The sequence below is a fragment of the Podarcis vaucheri genome (assembly GCF_965113315.1).
Source record: "Podarcis vaucheri genome assembly, chromosome: 6".
NCBI lineage: Eukaryota > Metazoa > Chordata > Lepidosauria > Squamata > Lacertidae > Podarcis > Podarcis vaucheri.
In genome coordinates, this window is record NC_138764.1 from 62,225,139 (window position 1) to 62,241,574 (window position 16,436).

General features: G+C 43.7%; 1 protein-coding gene and 1 long non-coding RNA gene across 6 annotated transcripts in view; both read left to right on the forward strand.

Annotated features, from left to right (window-relative positions):
• LOC309534625 overlaps positions 1-5,402 on the forward strand; it is a 28,062-nt gene extending 22,660 nt beyond the window's left edge. Inside the window, exon 3 of the long non-coding RNA XR_014220812.1 lies at positions 5,302-5,402. This is a non-coding gene — a long non-coding RNA (uncharacterized lncRNA). The remainder of the gene's footprint in view (positions 1-5,301) is intronic.
• A 3,035-nt stretch (positions 5,403-8,437) lies between these two features.
• SCUBE3 (signal peptide, CUB domain and EGF like domain containing 3) overlaps positions 8,438-16,436 on the forward strand; it is a 110,938-nt gene continuing 102,939 nt past the window's right edge. For 4 of the 5 annotated variants that reach the window (XM_082226835.1, XM_082226837.1, XM_082226836.1 and 1 more), the window contains exon 1: positions 8,439-8,974. In XM_082226835.1, the coding sequence (XP_082082961.1) occupies positions 8,803-8,974 (172 nt within the window). In that variant the 5' untranslated portion in view covers positions 8,439-8,802. Of the gene's footprint in view, positions 8,975-16,436 lie in introns of all 5 variants that reach the window. The other variant, XM_082226839.1, reaches the window with a different exon arrangement.

Genomic DNA, 16,436 nt, shown 5'->3' on the forward strand with positions numbered 1-16,436 from the left:
GACTTCTAACACCACCGCCGCCACCACCATGAAGATTCCTTGCATCCTTGAATAAGGGCTTGGAGAGACATGAATTTAAACTTTCTACTCAGTCATTGGCACTCTTGCTGGTCTTGTAATTTCATCTTCTCTAGGCATCTGCTTCCCGTTTGTAAAATGGGTTGTTACAATGATGAATGATGCATCATAATTGCAATGACGAAGGATATGCTTGTTAACATCTACTTTCATATGAAAAAGTGCTGCAAATGATAAAAGATGAGGCAGAAAATATGCAAAGAGGTCTCTGACTTTTTACACCTCTTGCTTTTAGTCTTTATTGCCAAAGGAGACTGAATCATTTAAGAAGATATTTTTAACATCAGACAACTCAGAAGTTTTAGAGTTGGGTGTCATCAGCATGCAGATGACACCTCTCTTAAATCTGATTCAAATGAGGCAGAGAAAAAATGCTAGTTTAGAGAAGCTTGGAAACAGTAACAGGCCAGGTGATGATTAATAGAGAAGCTCGTAGATCCAGCCATTCCACTGGAGATTGCCACTCACTGACATAGGTGTACAAATTGCAGCCCCTTCTGAACAGAGAAAACCTAGCCACAGTTATCCCTGCTCTAGTAAACCTCTGGTTAGATTACTGTGATGCATTGTACAAAGGGCTGCTCATGAAGGCTGGGAACTGCAGTTACTCCAAAATGCAGCTGCTACGGTACCAACTGGGACTGGTCATTGGCAACATATCTCACCTGTGCTTAAAGAGCTGCACTGTCTCTCACTCAGACTCTGAGTCAATTTCAGAGTGCTGATGCTTACTTTTAAAGCCCTGCATGGCTTGAGATCTAGATACCTGAAGAACCATTTATTCCATTATCTTTGGAGACCCTCTTCTGAGTGTCTCCATCTAAAATGAGCTGAGTGGTGGGTAGGGAGAGGGAGCAGCAAGATCTATCTATCTATCTATCTAGTGTGTGTGTGTATTCTGGAGCTATTTACTGATGGGCATAAATTTATTAAACAAATAAAATAACAAGTGAAAGGATGTAAGAAGAATCCTGCTGTACTGGATCAAAGCTCCATGTATAATGCAATTCTAGACATGTCTACTCAATAGAGATCAAGAGGGCTTACTTCCAGGTAAATGGGTACAGGGTTGCAGCTTGGGACTAGTACTCTGTTTTCAGTAGTGGTCATCTGGATGCCTCTGGAAGACCCACAAGTTGGCTATGAAGGGAACAACCCTCTCCTGTTGTTTGTCCCCCAGTAGAGCTATATTGCTTCTATAGGTAAGGTAAAGGTAAAGGACCATTGGACAGTTAAGTCCAGTCAAATATGGGTGTGATGCACATCTTGCTTTCAAGCCAAAGGAGCCAGTGTTTGTCCAAAGACAGCTTTCTGGGTCATGTGGCCAGCATGACTAAACTGCTTCTGGCACAACGGAGCACCGTGACGGAAACCAGAGCGCATGGAAATGCCGTTTACCTTCCTGTCACAGTGGTACCTATTTATCTACTTGCACTGGTGTGCTTTCAAACTGCTAGGTTGGTAGGAGCTGGGACAGTGCAATGGGAGCTCACGCTGTCATGTGGATTCAAACTGCCGACCTTCTGATCGGCAAGCCCAAGAGGCTCAGTGGTTTAGACCACATCGCCACCCGCTCTCTTTTATACACACACACACACACACACACACACGATAATCAATTTAGTCAGAATAACTGGTGGGGTTTTGGCAATGAGATGATAATCTTTTGGGGGCTGAAGGCCACATTACCATGAAATCAAATTCCCAGAGTGTGGTGCCACACAAAGACATGCAGTCACACACACACCACTTAGCATGGACATATCCTTAACATATGCGTAACACAGATGCACCCTATCTCCCCCCCATTCATAGATTATTTATGAATAATGTGGAAAATCAAAACTATTTCCTTTATTGTTTTTAGGATGTTTACATGAACTTCCATCAACAGCTCTAATCTCTGAAGCATCTTGAATAGCTTGTACTGTGAGATTTCCATTCTATATCTGTCAATAGCCACAGAGAAGAACCAACGGGAGTGGAGACAACAACCATTTTGTAGCTGCTGGGGAAAAGGTCAGATTCGGAAAGTGTGCTGAAATGTCAGAGATCATGGGCTGATGCAGTTGTTACTTAGTTGTTGCGGGAATCCAAACATCATTCTCTCAGCAGCCCATCTGTTGTGATAAATGTCACTTTATTTCCCCCCCGGCACTTAACCGCAGTCCGTTGTTGCCGGGAAATTTTTGCAGGAAGAATTGGTGCAGGGGAGGGGCAAAGAAGCCGTGGCAAGCGAAGAAGGGTTTTCCAGGAAACAAAAATCTTTTGCACTATCAGGTTGCGGAAGTCAGCGGTGTTGTACGTCCTACCTTTGACCTTGTAGGATCACGTTGACAGCAGATGCTTCCTAATGCTGGCATGAATGCATGCAGAGACTTGGAGCCAGCAGGACTAACGGCCCATGCACGACAGCACCGAAACTTGAGTCAAGCAAATGTATGGCTCAGATACCTTCATACTTTGGTGTCAACATGGAGCCCTTTTAACAAGGCTTCTTTTTTCAGTATTAGTTTTCTTACAATTATATCCTGCCTTTCCTCTGTCATAGGGCCGAAGGATGCTTCTATCTCATAGAGCCCAAAGTTACATATAGTTCTCCCCATCCAGAAACTGACCAGACCAGCTTAGCTTCAGTAAGGATGTAGCTTTGTGTTAAGACTATACCCTGGATCAGTCCAAAGACCAATCTAGCAACCTGTTTCTTACAGCTGTCATCCAGATGCCTCCAGGAAACCCATAAGCCATGAAGACCAAACCCTGCCTTTCCCACTATGTCCCTCCCAGCACCTGGTATTCAGAGGTACTCAGAGTTGGCATTTTGTGGTAGAGCATCTGCTTTGTATGCAGAGGTTTCCGGGTTCAATTGCTGCCATCTCCAAGTAGGGATGGGAGAAACCCGCTCCCTACTATCCCAGAGACTTCTGGATCTTGTCTTCCCTCCTTGTGTCTGTTTGGAGTCAGTGCTGTATGGAATGTGGCTCCATGAATATCTTTTTTTTTCTTTAAAGGAGGAAAGAATTCTCATCAGTCTATTCCATCTCCTGGTATTATCCCCTATAACTTTTCTATCCTTTTCGTTGTTGTTTCTTTTGGTTCTAAGCAGTCCCCCTCTGCAGCAGTGGAATAAATGCCTCCTGTGATTTTAGGCTCCCCTTCCAAAAAAAATGTGGTAAACAGGTAATGCCTGACCCAACATGGGCCCAACATGGTTATACTTTTCCCACAACATGACTAACTCCACCAATTGTGTGAGGACATACTATTGTACTATGAATGAAGATATTGTGAGTATTCCATTAAAAATTCTGCTTTCCCCACTTATCATCTAGAAAGGTCCCATGTTGTCGACAGAGTATAAAGATTTCTATTTCATAGGTTAGCTTGACTTTCATTCAGGAGCTTTTGCCCATGAACCCCTTGTCCTGATGCAAGTCTCTGCATGCACTGATGCTGGCACTAGGCAGCATCTGTGGTTGATGTGATCCAAAAAGTTTAAAGGCAGAAGATAACACCACTTGACTCTTCTTTGCACAGAAGATCTCAAAAGATAAATATCCTGGCATCGGCAGAAAAACTTACCAGCCAGTGAAGAAACGATCAATATGAAGATGTCTTCATGGCAGAGTGGTTTAGATTCATTAATATGTTTATAAGCAAAGAGGAATGATCTCACCGCTAGGAAATCACAGATGGACCTCTTGGTGCTGTGAATTGTAGCTCTGTAAGGGGTAAGCCACAGTTTCCAGGATTATTTGGAGGAAGTCTTGCGTAAGAACATGCTGCACATTTATTGCTGGGATGGATGAGCATTTGTATTTCATGGTTTCAAATGTGATAAAACAATAAAAAATACAATATATTTTATGTACCCAGAGAAATCCCCTTTTACTTGCAAATACTGCTTTGCCCACTCTGTTTTTCTTGCAAGCGCTCTCTCTCTCTCTCTCTCTCTCTCTCTCTCTCTCTCCATCCTACCTTTGTCTTTCTATACCTATCATCAACTTGATAGGTATAGTCCCCTGGGATACTGCTGGGTCCTACTGCTATTGATTCTTATTGCTTTGCTATTGATTGTAAAGAGCTGAAGTTGGCCTAGAGCTAAACACTTTTCTAGTGTTAAGGCAATCAGCACATGATCTTCAACTTGCTGAGGTCTAGGTTCTTATGTGTTGTTGACTGAATGGCAACAAAATCTATATTATTGATTTTCCTCCAGCCACTTTGTTACATGTGTTCCTTCAGCTCATCTTTGCACTATCTGATTACACAGCTGATCCTATTTGATCCAGCAGGATGAGATCTATTCTGACAGCTGTGAAGCAGGAACTCCAAAAACGGGCCATTATAATTCTTATTGTTGTCCCATGTAACCCCTGCCCTCTAAAATAAGGGACAGAAGCGGTAATGGACATGATATCTTGAAATGTGGGAAATCACATTGCAAAGCCTGCAAACTCAGTCCCCAGGTAAGGCAATCTCTGTTTGTTTTAACAAATTTTAGCCCATCTTTTCATATTCAGCTCCGAAGGCAGCTGATGAAAGAGCTCACAACATCCAGAATCATTCTGTTGTTAAGTCTTCTATGTCAGAGCTTTCCAAACTTTTCATGTTGGTGACACACTTTTTAGACATGCAGCATTTTGTGACACAGTATTTCAGCTTTGCATTATTTCACAACACAGTAATTCAATTTTACTAGCAAACTGGAGGTTAAACTAGCCCCTTTCCAGCCCCGGGAGGAACACCGGGAGTGTTTGTGTGACACACCTACACACTGCAGCCGACACTAATGTGTCACGACACACAGTTTAGAAAACTGTGTTCTATGTGGTCTTGTGTGTGACGTTTCTGGCCTCACCCTTTACTAATTCTCTCTTCTTAACATGAGTATTGCTGTAATTGCTGGTAGTTGTCACAGAAATAGTTCAAAGTAGGGGTTAGGATCATTTGCATGAATTGTGATAGGGTGCTGAGGGCTGCATTGGGGACCTCCATTGACATGATGTGGTTCTTGGACTTTACATTTGACACCTCCGATTTAGATGCATCATCTTTTTTTTCATTTGTTTTTCAAGTGCAAAACTTCACATTGGCAAATATTTTTTAAAGAACTCGTTCCCACTTTCTGCCTTGCGTGAGCAAGCTTGAAACTTACAAATTAATAGTAGGACAGAAGTTCAAAGGCCACTTTAGCAATAACTACTACATATTTCATGACAGGGACCATGATGTCATCTCTTGGGCACTGCTTGCCAGGACTCTGCATGCCAGACAGGCTTTTGCAGAGAAAATCCACCCAATACGCCAGATAGAGGAGGAGGAGGTAAGTTACATTAACGTACATGTCTTATAGTTAAAACTGCCACTTTTATTTTGAAACTTTCCAAATCTCTTTAATCGTGACCAACTGAAATGTTGACTCACCTCAAAAAAGATACTGCAGAGTTGGAAAAGATTCAGGAAAAGGCAACCAAAATGATCAAAGGAATGGAGGGCAACTTCCCTGTGAGTAAACGGTTGCAGCATTGGGGAGTTTTTAGTTTAGAGAAAAGGGGAGTGAGAGGAGACGTGATCGGAGTTTATAAAATGATGCATGGCACAGAGAAAGTAGATGGTGAAAACTTTTTCTCCCTCTCTCATAATGTTAGTACGCCAGTGAAGCTGTGTGTTGGAAGATTCAAGACAGGTAAAAGAAAGTACTGTATTTTTTGCTCTATAAGACGCACTTTCCACCTCCTAAAAAGTAAGGGGAAATGTGTATGCATCTTATGGAGCGAATGCAGACGGGAGGCTCTGCTCAACGCTCCCTTTAAAGAGCCGCGTGGAGCGTGTGTGCGGCTCTTGGGTGCTTTTCCCTGAGGAGGAAGAAGCCCTCCGCGCATTCTTTAAAGGGAGCGTGGCTCTTGGGGGAGCCTTCCTCCCACTGCGCAGCTTCTGGCTTAGCCGCGTGAAGCCTCTTAAGGGCAGGGGGAGCCTTCATCCCTCTGCCCTGAAGAGGCTTCAAATGGCTATCCCAGAAGCCAGAACAGCAAGAGGCTATCCCAGAAGCCAGATCCCTCTTGCTGTTCTGGCTTCTGGGATTCAGAATATTTTTTTTCTTGTTTTCCTCCTCCAAAAACTAGGTGCGTCTTATGGTCTGGTGTGTCTTATAGAGCGAAAAATACGGTACTTCTTCACAGTTAAACTGTGGCACATGATCCCACAGGAGGCAGTGGTGGCCACTAACTTGGGTAGCTTTAAAAGAGGCTTGGGCAAATTCATGGAGGACAAGGTTAGCATCAGTTACTAGCTGCTATGGCTATGCTCTACCTTCCATGGTCAGAGACAACATCTGAATACTAGATCCTGGAACCCAGAGGAGAAGCAAATGAGAGCCAGTGTGGTGTAGTGGTTAAGAGCGGTAGTCACGTAATCTGGGAAACCGGGTTCGTGTCTCCGCTCCTCCACATGCAGCTGCTGGGTGACCTTGGGCCAGTCACACTTCTTTGAAGTCTCTCAGCCCCACTCACCTCACAGAGTGTTTGTTGTGGGGGAGGAAGGGAAAGGAAATTGTGAGCCGCTTTGAGACTCCTGAAGGGGAGTGAAAGGCGGGATATCAAATCCAAACTCTTCTTCTTCTTCTTGTGTCCTGTTTGTGAGTTTCCCAGAGGCATCTGGTTGGCCACTGTGAGAACAAGATGCTGCACCAAAGGGACCATTGGCCTGATCCAGCAGATTCTTCTTATGTTTTTTTGTCACAAAATAGTGAGCAAGCTTTTGAGTTCACCAAGTTGAATGTTAAGCAAAGCGGTGAGCGGAGTGACAAACGCGCAGCAAGGACACATTTCACCCATGACTACCCACTGGTGTGTTCCAGCTAGGAAAAACATGGCATGAAACCATACATGTGTGCAGACCCTTGTATACCAGCCACACACACAGCTTGCTTCTGGGTTGTATTTTTTTTTGGGGGGGGGGTTCAGTTGCATAGTGGAAATGTAGGTTTGCACAATTAAAGTGCCCTGTTGCTCTGATGGAACATATCCATTAACACACACACACACTTTTGTGGTTCAGAAAGTGATGGAGAAATCCACTGAAAGGTGGATGAACAAATGATTAATGGGGAGATGTATAAACCAGTGCAAGCAAACGGAAGCTCATTGTCCTATAGCCACCCTACATAGAAATTAGAATGCTCAATAAAGACTGGATATAGCCTAACTTCCACATAAGCTTTGTGCAAGCAAATCAAGATGAATGCTCAAGGAGCAGGTCTGGAGAAGCCCACAGAAAAAGCAGATCTGGACAGGCCTGTGAGTTCAGTCCTGATACTGCAGACAAATTCCTGGGCTGAACATCTACTCAAAGGCAAACAATGTTTCTTGCTCCTAAAAGCATGTCGTGTCCCCCATCACCACCACACACACCATTTTCCACCTGGCTTCACTTGGTGGATCTCCCAGTTCAGGTAGATCCCACAAGCCTGAAGTCTGCCCAACTCTGCTAGAGCATTTCTTTGTGGGAAATAGACCACCGGTTGCTCCCGGACTTTCCTGTATGTAACTCTTGGGCTCCAAGACAGCAATGATCGTTCTTTAAAAACAATAGTAACAAATCGTTTGACTAATGAGGGATTGCAAATCAAGGCCGGTCCAGAAGGACGCACAAGGAATGTGATGGTGACCTTCCTTCAGGAGGGAAGTCGCGCCCCCCCGGGGGGGTATTCCTGGAGGAGTTTAGTAGAACGTGGCAAAGACTCTTTGTCGAGCGTTTCTGTTTTGTTTTTTAAAAATTATTTCTGCCTCCTCGCAATCCCACCCTTCCCCCTCCGCTTAGCCGTATAGGGGGGGAGAGAGCGAGAGAGCCCAAGGCTCTTTGATCTGGAGTTTGCATTGATCCGAGAGCACGTCTCTTGCCTTCAGCCTAGGCACACCAAAAAAGTAAAAAGAGAGAGAGAGAAGGGGGGGGGGACTAAAGTGTTGCAGGTCATGGCATCTGCAAGCTGGTTTCTCGCCCCCTCCTCTCCTTCCCTTCTTAATTCTCTTTTCTGAGCACAATCCCCCTTTCTCATGCCCCTCCCCTCTTTCCTCCCGAGCCGGGCAAAGTAGGGGGAAGAGCCTGCGAAGGGAGCTTGTTGGGTCTGGAGCTCGCACGGGAGTTTGCATTGATCCATTGATTGCACATGGTCTCTCGCCTGACCTCCTTGCTCCCAGGGAAGCGGTCTCCATGGCTACTGGCCCGACTCCCCCAGTGGCAGACTGTAAATTCCTGCAGGCAGAGCTGAGCGCAGCCCGGGCGGGTGGGAGGGAGTGAGGCAGGAGCAGCAGCAGGCGAAGGCAAATAGAAAGAAAGGGAGAGAGAGAGAGAGAGAGAGAGAGAAAGGGGTGGGGGGAAAGGGCGTTGCTTGGATGGACCTTTCACAGGTCCCCAGCACTAGAGAGCAAGGCACTCTGTGGCTTTTTTTAATCTCTCCCCCTCTTTAACCAAACTGGAGCTGGCTGGGATTCCTTCTTCCAAAAGGAAGCAGCTGAAGGGAGAAGGACGATCAAGTCCACTTAAAAAAGATACCGCGGCGGGTCTGCCTTCCTACTTAAAGTAGCATCAGGGAAACCCAACGGAATCCTGAGCAGATTTGGCCATCCTTTTCTCCTAAAGCGCTTTCTCCAGTATACACCACCAGGAAAGAGTAGACCTCTCTCTCTCTCTCTCTCTCTCTCTCTCTCTCGGCTTAAAGTTTGCATGCGCTCAGTGCGTTGTTTGAAAGCATCAGAGAAGACCCCCCCCTCTCTTTTCCTGGCCCGACCTTTCTGCATATACAAGCCAATTGTAATGGGGGCCCTGGAGATTGTTGGATTGTACACGCTTTCCTTTCTCCTGTACTGTGGCAACACCATGGCTAAAGCCAGTCAAGGTAAGAAGAATCTCTCTCCCCCCCCCTCCTATTACCCCAACCGTGTATGTATGCATCGTCCCCCGATTTTTAACCCTTTAGTCAGCCAGTGAGATTGGCAGGCATCAGCAAAATACCTAATTTGATGCAGACCTTTTACTGCCACCCTTTAAACTTTTTTTAGTAGCTGTGTTTTGTCGGAGATTCTGTTAAAATTGCTGTTTGGTTGTGGGGGTGCATATTGTAAAAAGTTTCCCATGAGCTAGAAAGGAGGAGATCGTTATCTGTAACCCCTTCCCCGGTTCCTCTTATCTGTTATGGGATCAATAATGGTTTTAGAAATAATTACCTGTGAAATATTGATGAGACATGCATGTGCGTGATTATCTTTGTTGAATCTGATGAGTTATTGTATGCTGCGCATATATAGCTTGAGAGCTAGACACAGATATTTGGAGCAAAGAGACATATTTTGCATGTGTCTACCTGCAAGTTGCCTGATTACTTTGTAGTCTCTCTGCATGAAAAAAGCAGATGCACACATGGACAATTATATAGCCTATCTCTTTATAGTTTTCCTTTTGCTGTAATAGTAGCATATCACCTCCAGATGAAATGGACGGAACAGCATGTGATGGAAGTAGGGGAATGATCTGGAGATGTTTTAAAGGACTCCACCATATAAGTATTAGGTGATATGACAATATATTAGCCATGGGGCTTGTACCTCTTCCCTTTCTCCTAAAAAGTTGTTTGTTTGTTTTTTGAGGGGGAAGCACTCTCAAGGTTACTGTGACATATCTTTAGAAGTATCTCTTTTTTATAATGAAAGCAAACACACAATAGATGATAAAGGAAGTCAGACTGGAAAAGTAGAAGAGTGTGTTCTTTATACAGGACAAAATAAAAACAATAAAGAGAGGACCTGGCTTCATGTAAAGCTGTATGCTTTTAGCTTAAAAAGGAATGCTCAGGCTTTCCTCTCCTCTCTGATTATCTTTGGTTCATACATTGCTTTCATACCCTTATCACAATATTTATTTATTAAGGCCTTTTGGTTTCAAATTCCATTGAAGCCCTGGCCAGATTTATGCTAAAATAGCAAAGCAAAATTCCATCCTGTAGAGACTTGACGGATACCTTCAGGGGAAGAAGGGGAGGAGAATGTGATGTGGAGCTGGGCTAGATTCTTGGTTGGTTAAAAATGAGCAGGTTAAAAACAGCCACTGCCTCAGTTTCCAGTAGAAGAGATCTGAAATGACATTTCAGTGGAACAATGCTGACTTACATTAGTACAAAGTTACTAACCTATCTAAACCAATATCAATAACTTAAACTTTTTATACATAAGCGTGTATTTTTATAATACCTTAAGCTGTCTGTTGTTGTTTCTGTTTTCTGTACACTGCTTAGAGATATACTTAATATATTAAGTAGTATAAACAACAACAACAAATCACCATCATCATCATCATCATCATCAATACATTGGCTGGGGATCCTGACCATTTTTCTTTCTTATTTTATTTTTTTAAAAAATATTCCTGATGTATTGAGGTCATTCTATTTCAAAATACCCAGAACAGTAGCTCATCTTGCAAGACGTGTACATTGATTCTGTTGCTAGCACACTTGCTGCTGTTCATGAGAACGATATTTACTTGGGGAGGAGTGAGCGATAGCCACACACAAAAAGTTTGAACTTGAGGCTCTTTGTCCTCTCCGTCCTTCTGGAAACCGCTGTGATTATGAATCAAAATGGCACGCTTTTCCTAATCCCTCAAAAGAAGGAGAGAGCCAAGTGTGGTGCATGCACACTGCCTTTCCAGTGTCGCCAAACGTTGGCAGTAGAGAGCAACTGGTGGGGTTGGCAGTGAAGCTGACAGCACAATCCTATATATGTCCACTCATAAGTGAGTCTCGTTCGAGTTCAATGGGACTTACTCCCAGGTAAGTGGATCTAGGATTGCAGCCTAAAGGAACCATGCTGTTTGCATCTCTGTGGTCCGAGGCCAAAACAAGGGTGAACTCAAGCAGAGGTGATGCAGTAACTGGTTCCAGAGATTGCTCCATACTGCCCTGACCCTCTGCTTGGAGATCTGCAGGCTGGAACAGTGCTTCTGAGCATGTGTGACCTACTGGATCAGAAACTGAGGATCAGCCAGATCGATGCCCATCCATGCTACTGCAGTTTGCCTACCCTGCTTTTAGTGGTACCTGCATTTGGATATGCAGCCCTCTGCGGATCTCTGTGCGCAGATCTCTTAGCTGAATGGGGGTGAGATAGCAGTGTGTGGATGATGTGGATGTGGGGAGGTGGGGGGGGGAAGCAACATTTCCTCCTCTTTGCTCTGTCCCTTTTTATTCCAGTTCCACAACTTTCTGTATGTGAGATCCACCCTTAAGATTTAAAACTTAAAGAACATGATTAATTTACAGTAAAAAAAGGAGGTAAGAAAAAAGGTGCCAGGGAAAAAAGTGGTTTACACTTGAGCTGAATAAGATTCTTAGGAAGCATGTTTATTTTTTCCACCTACATTGTTGTGCAACAGCTGGGCATTGTGGCTCTTATGAAAAGTTTGCCCACTACCTTCAAGAATCAGAGAGTGGGGGCCCCAGGGTCACACCTGGCCTCATGCAGATTGCTGGCTCCATGGCTCAAAAGAGGATATGGAAGAAGCAGTGCCTCTGGTTATGAAACGTGGCAGCTATGAAACTTTGAGGGGTGGGGTGGGGAAGAGGCTGGTCTATCCCTCACCCTCCGACCATCAAATTAGCCCTCATCCATTGCTGAGCAGGCTTTCAAATTATAAATCTGTCCAGCTTCCACCTGTCTACTGCCCAGTCACAGCAGTACTGTAGGCATCACAGCTATATGTTACAGGATTTGCCTACATTTTAATAAACAATTTAAAACAACAATGATTCTTGGATTTGTTTGGCTCACTGATTTATTTGGAATATTAGACTGCTCCTTGCTGACATTCTTAATAACATTATGAATTTCCCACTGGTTGTTTAGTCTGAAAGAAACAGCTTTATTTCAATCATTCTCCAGCACTCTTTCAAGAGAAGCCAGGGGGTACAAGAATGGTTGGATCGCTACTAAACTTGCTGGGTCAGTTTTGGAATGGTGGGCAGAATTATATAAACCCACGTAATCTGGATTTCATAAACAGACAACAAAAGATGGTAACAAAGAATTGTAAGTGTTGAATGTCCAGCACATTCTGTTTCCATTTCATAAACTTGGAGGCAAAGTGCTCAGAAAGTGGAATTTTGTGTGGCTGTTCACAGATGTAGAAAAGCAGAAGGACTGGCTAAAAGATGAGGCAGTGCTTCAACCTCGTGGCCAGAAAAATCTGAAAAATGTTTGGGGGTGTTTTTTTATGCTTAATGTGCAAACTTTGACAATTCAAATAGGTTGCAATTGAACCCAAACTGACAAATCATGTAGACTGGCCTTCCTTTGGAGTAAGTGGATTTTATCTTACTAGGCCAGGCTTCATCTGGAAGTGAGTATGGTGATGATAACATTTCTACTAACGTTGGAGTCGATATGCTTTGGCAAACATGGATGGGGGAAAATATCTCGTGTTCATGGTTTCTGTTGTTTACATCAGTGAAGCCTGCCAGCAGCGTTTTGCCTTTGTGGGCATCTATCAAATCCTCCCTGTTCTGAAAGTAGGGCCACTTGGGCAGATTTTTGCCCAGCTTTCTCTCTGATGACAGACTTAGAACACACCCACCAGGTTCCTGTGATGTCCTGATACCTGTCAACCCATCTTCTGGGAATGACTAATTCAGATAGTTAGAAGTTTGCTTCTAACATTGTGGTGTTAAGGTAGTGGATGGGGATGGATGACTCACTTCATATCTGGAATACCCATCCATTACAGCTTGCCACCTGATCACCATTTTGTCCCCCTTATTGGGCTAGGCTGGATCCCTGTTTTATCTTTGTGAAAATAAGCAGTGGTAAGATACACAACTAATTCAACTCAGTGCTTATCTTCTCAAAGCATTCTGCTCCTTTAGATCTTCTTCAAATCAGGAAGTCCAGTGACAACCTCCCTGTGTTCAGAAACAGATAACAATGCATTGGGTTAACCCTTTGGCCCAGAGTTCAAAAAGAACATTTTCTGCTAACAATTTTTAAATGCACCTTTGTACATGCTAGTTAGCATATAAATCCCTCTGGTGCCAAAAGCAGTGAAGCTAAATGAGATTTTGGAAGATCTAGGGAGAATTAGATATGGTAAGCCAGTAACTCAAATAAATTGTTAATGCACTGTTAAAATCATTAATTTGGCTATGCTAAAATCTTAATATTCCTGTGGATTGTGTTTCAATGGAATTGAAGGGACTCTGCCTCCCATTACAATTTATACCTTCCCAGAGGCAATGGTGCAGAGTATGATTATGAGAAGGCTGATGCAGAGCATTGATGGATTTGGGAGATAATGGGTTGGGTTCTTTTAAAGTCAGAAAGCACCTGCAGGGCCTCAAACAAGGGAATTTTTAAAGAATATAATTCACTTGATTGCAGATACATCATGATCTACTCCTCCCCCTCCCATCTCACTACCTCTTACTGTAACTCATAGGTAGGCTAACTAAGGCCCGGGGGCCGGATCCAGCCCAATCGCGTTCTCAATCCGGCCCGCGGAAGGTCCAGGAATCAGCGTTTTTACATGAGTAGAATGTGTCCTTTTATTTTAAATGCATCTCTGGGTTATTTGTGGGGTATAGGAATTTGTTCTTTTCTTTTTTTTCAAAATATAGTCTGCCCCCCCCCCAAGTTCTGAGGGACAGTGGACCGGCCCCCTCCTGAAAAAGTTTGCTGACCCCTGCTGTAACCTCTCTCTCCCCCCCATCCCCTTTATCTCCTCCTCCTGCTTATTCACTCAGAAAATCATATGGGATGATGATAGTCTTCCGCACCCCTGAAATATAAAACCGTAAACATTTCAACATGAAGCAGTTCAAAGAAGAACTTTGATTGAAGACGTCTAACATGCCTGTACTTAGATTTAACAGGGGGAGGGGGCTGGGAAAGGGGCTGAAAGTCTTTTTTTTTTTGTAACACCGAAACGTTCAGACACCTCGAATCATCCTGTCCTGAGGGGCATTACTGTCTCCCAAGTGTAAGGGTTATATTGTTTTGACTACCACCACCACACACAAAAAGAGGCACATTGGAGTAATCTACATAGGAAAATATTCCAGAATAATTTAAACCTTCATTTTCAAAGTTATAAGTCCCCAGAGAGGCTTAGGAGAAGCTTACGATGATGGTAAATAAAGTGTACTCTGTCTGCACAATCTTAAAACTAGCCTCAGTGTGCTGGCTTCTCTTCAGCTTACGCGGCAAACATCATGGGCTTCTTTTCCATCCTCGAGCTCTTGCAACTCTCGCTTTATTCAACTGAGTGTTAATACTTTAAGGATAGTTTTAATTAGTTAAAAACAGCACGCAGAAAAGTGCAGGTTTCTATCTTTGCGGAGGTGGGGGTGGAGAGAAGGTAGCTTATTAGCTTTTATGACTAATGTGTCATCAATTTATGTAGAAATTTAATTAATGATGCAAGACCCTAGCTGTAAGTTAGCACGTTAATGACTGCCCCCCCCATATGCAGACTTAAGTATATGCAGTAATCACTAATCTTAATGTTTTTCCAGGATAGATCATAGCAGAGGTGCCAACTTGTGAGGGTGATTCGGAGGGCCTGGCTTCACACTTGCGACACTACATGCATGCATGGTGCAGAGGAGCTTGGGGGTGCTAAACATGGCAGTAGGGCAGCTTCATTGGCTGGCAGCACCTCTTGCAGGTCCTGCTGCCGCCACCAGCTAGGACCTGCTTCCCTTCTCCTTCCCTTCCGTGGCAGAAGGTGTAGGAGAAGGAGCTGGCCACTTAAGCCACGCCAAAATATGGAGGGGTCAAATGGTTTGGGTCCCCAGGAGTTGGCATCCCTGGACCATAGAAAAACAGTTTGAGGCCTTACTTAAAACCAAACTTGCATCTTAGGGAAGACAACAGTAATTTAACAAAATATGTGAAGGAAATATAAGTTTTAGGGAGGCATTTGATTTTGCAGAGCCTCGTTTATAGTAATCAGTTTGTCAGTGTTAAATCAGAGGACCACAATCTGATTGTAAAAAGCAGCAAGAGACACAGGACGCTTCCAGACATTTTTCAGGGGGGATTTAGTCAATATATAAGGAAATTCATGTTCCACGATTATAGTTGATTGGAAGGTCTTGTGCCACAAACCTATTTCCTCCAAAGAGCAGCCGTTTTGTGATAAGGAAAACGAGGAGAAAACGCACTGGAAAATGGGAGAAAACACTTGGTCTTGATGCAATGTCATCTAACCTCTTTGCAAACAAATCGGGATGAATCCACAAACAGGTTAGGGTTAGACAGCAAGTTTTGAACACAGAAAGTTCTGTCAGATGCTTCATTTTTAATATTTGGCCCCAGCAGACCTCAGGAGAGTTCAGAACCTGCTCCTCTCTGTTCCCATGACTTTAGGGGTGTTCAAACTGACTTTATCAGGTCCAAGAAAGTAGTGGGAGCTTCATTTAATGACTGGTTATTCAGAGGAATGCAGATGAGAGTGGAATTAGCTTACTGAGTCCTCTTAATGGTAGGAAAAAAACTATACATCACATATTTTATGAACTTCAAAGACATGCCAACCGTATAATGCTGTCTCATGATTTATGTTTACAAGGTCTGCTATCTTAGTGTAATCATACAGTATAATTACTTTTCCTTGCTTAATGTGCCTAACAAGAAGCAAGGCATGTATCAACACAATGCATTATGTTTCAGCCTTTCAGCAAAATGCTCCATGTATGAATGTGGACAGGACACCTTTGGGGAGAATCATATGCTGGGGACTTGTATGGATCAGTTAATTATGTACTGGGCTTTGGTTGTAGCATCTCAAATTCTGTTTTCTGAGCCTTTGTTTCACTGTTCTGTAGGTGGAATTGTGGTGCTCCATTGCGTGGATGATACTTATTTAGTGGACCCACCTTCTCTCCCATGAACTTGGAACCTTGCAGACTTCTCACATTTTATGTTTTTTTCTGTCTAAATCAGCAAACTGGTTTGAGCAAGCCTTCCAAACAGTGGTTTCCAATCCTGGTTTGGAGGGCTCATCCAAACCATAGTCTGCTGGTCCAGACAAAACACCCAAGTGTGTTTTGAGCGTTTAATACATTGAGTAATGTATTACGAGGGGAGAGAGTCCTTGAGCCCCGTGGTGCAGCGAGGAAATTTTAATCCCAGGACTTAATGGTTTTATTGGGGGGGGGGGGCAAAGGCTTTGGATAGCCATGTTCAGTTGTGAAAGTAACATTTCTCCCACCACTACTCCATGCTTTATAACTGCTTCAGCAGTCCTGATGTGTTAGAGCAGAAAACAGGTTGTCAGCCCTGTTAAAGAGAAATAATCTGAGCATGCGCGGT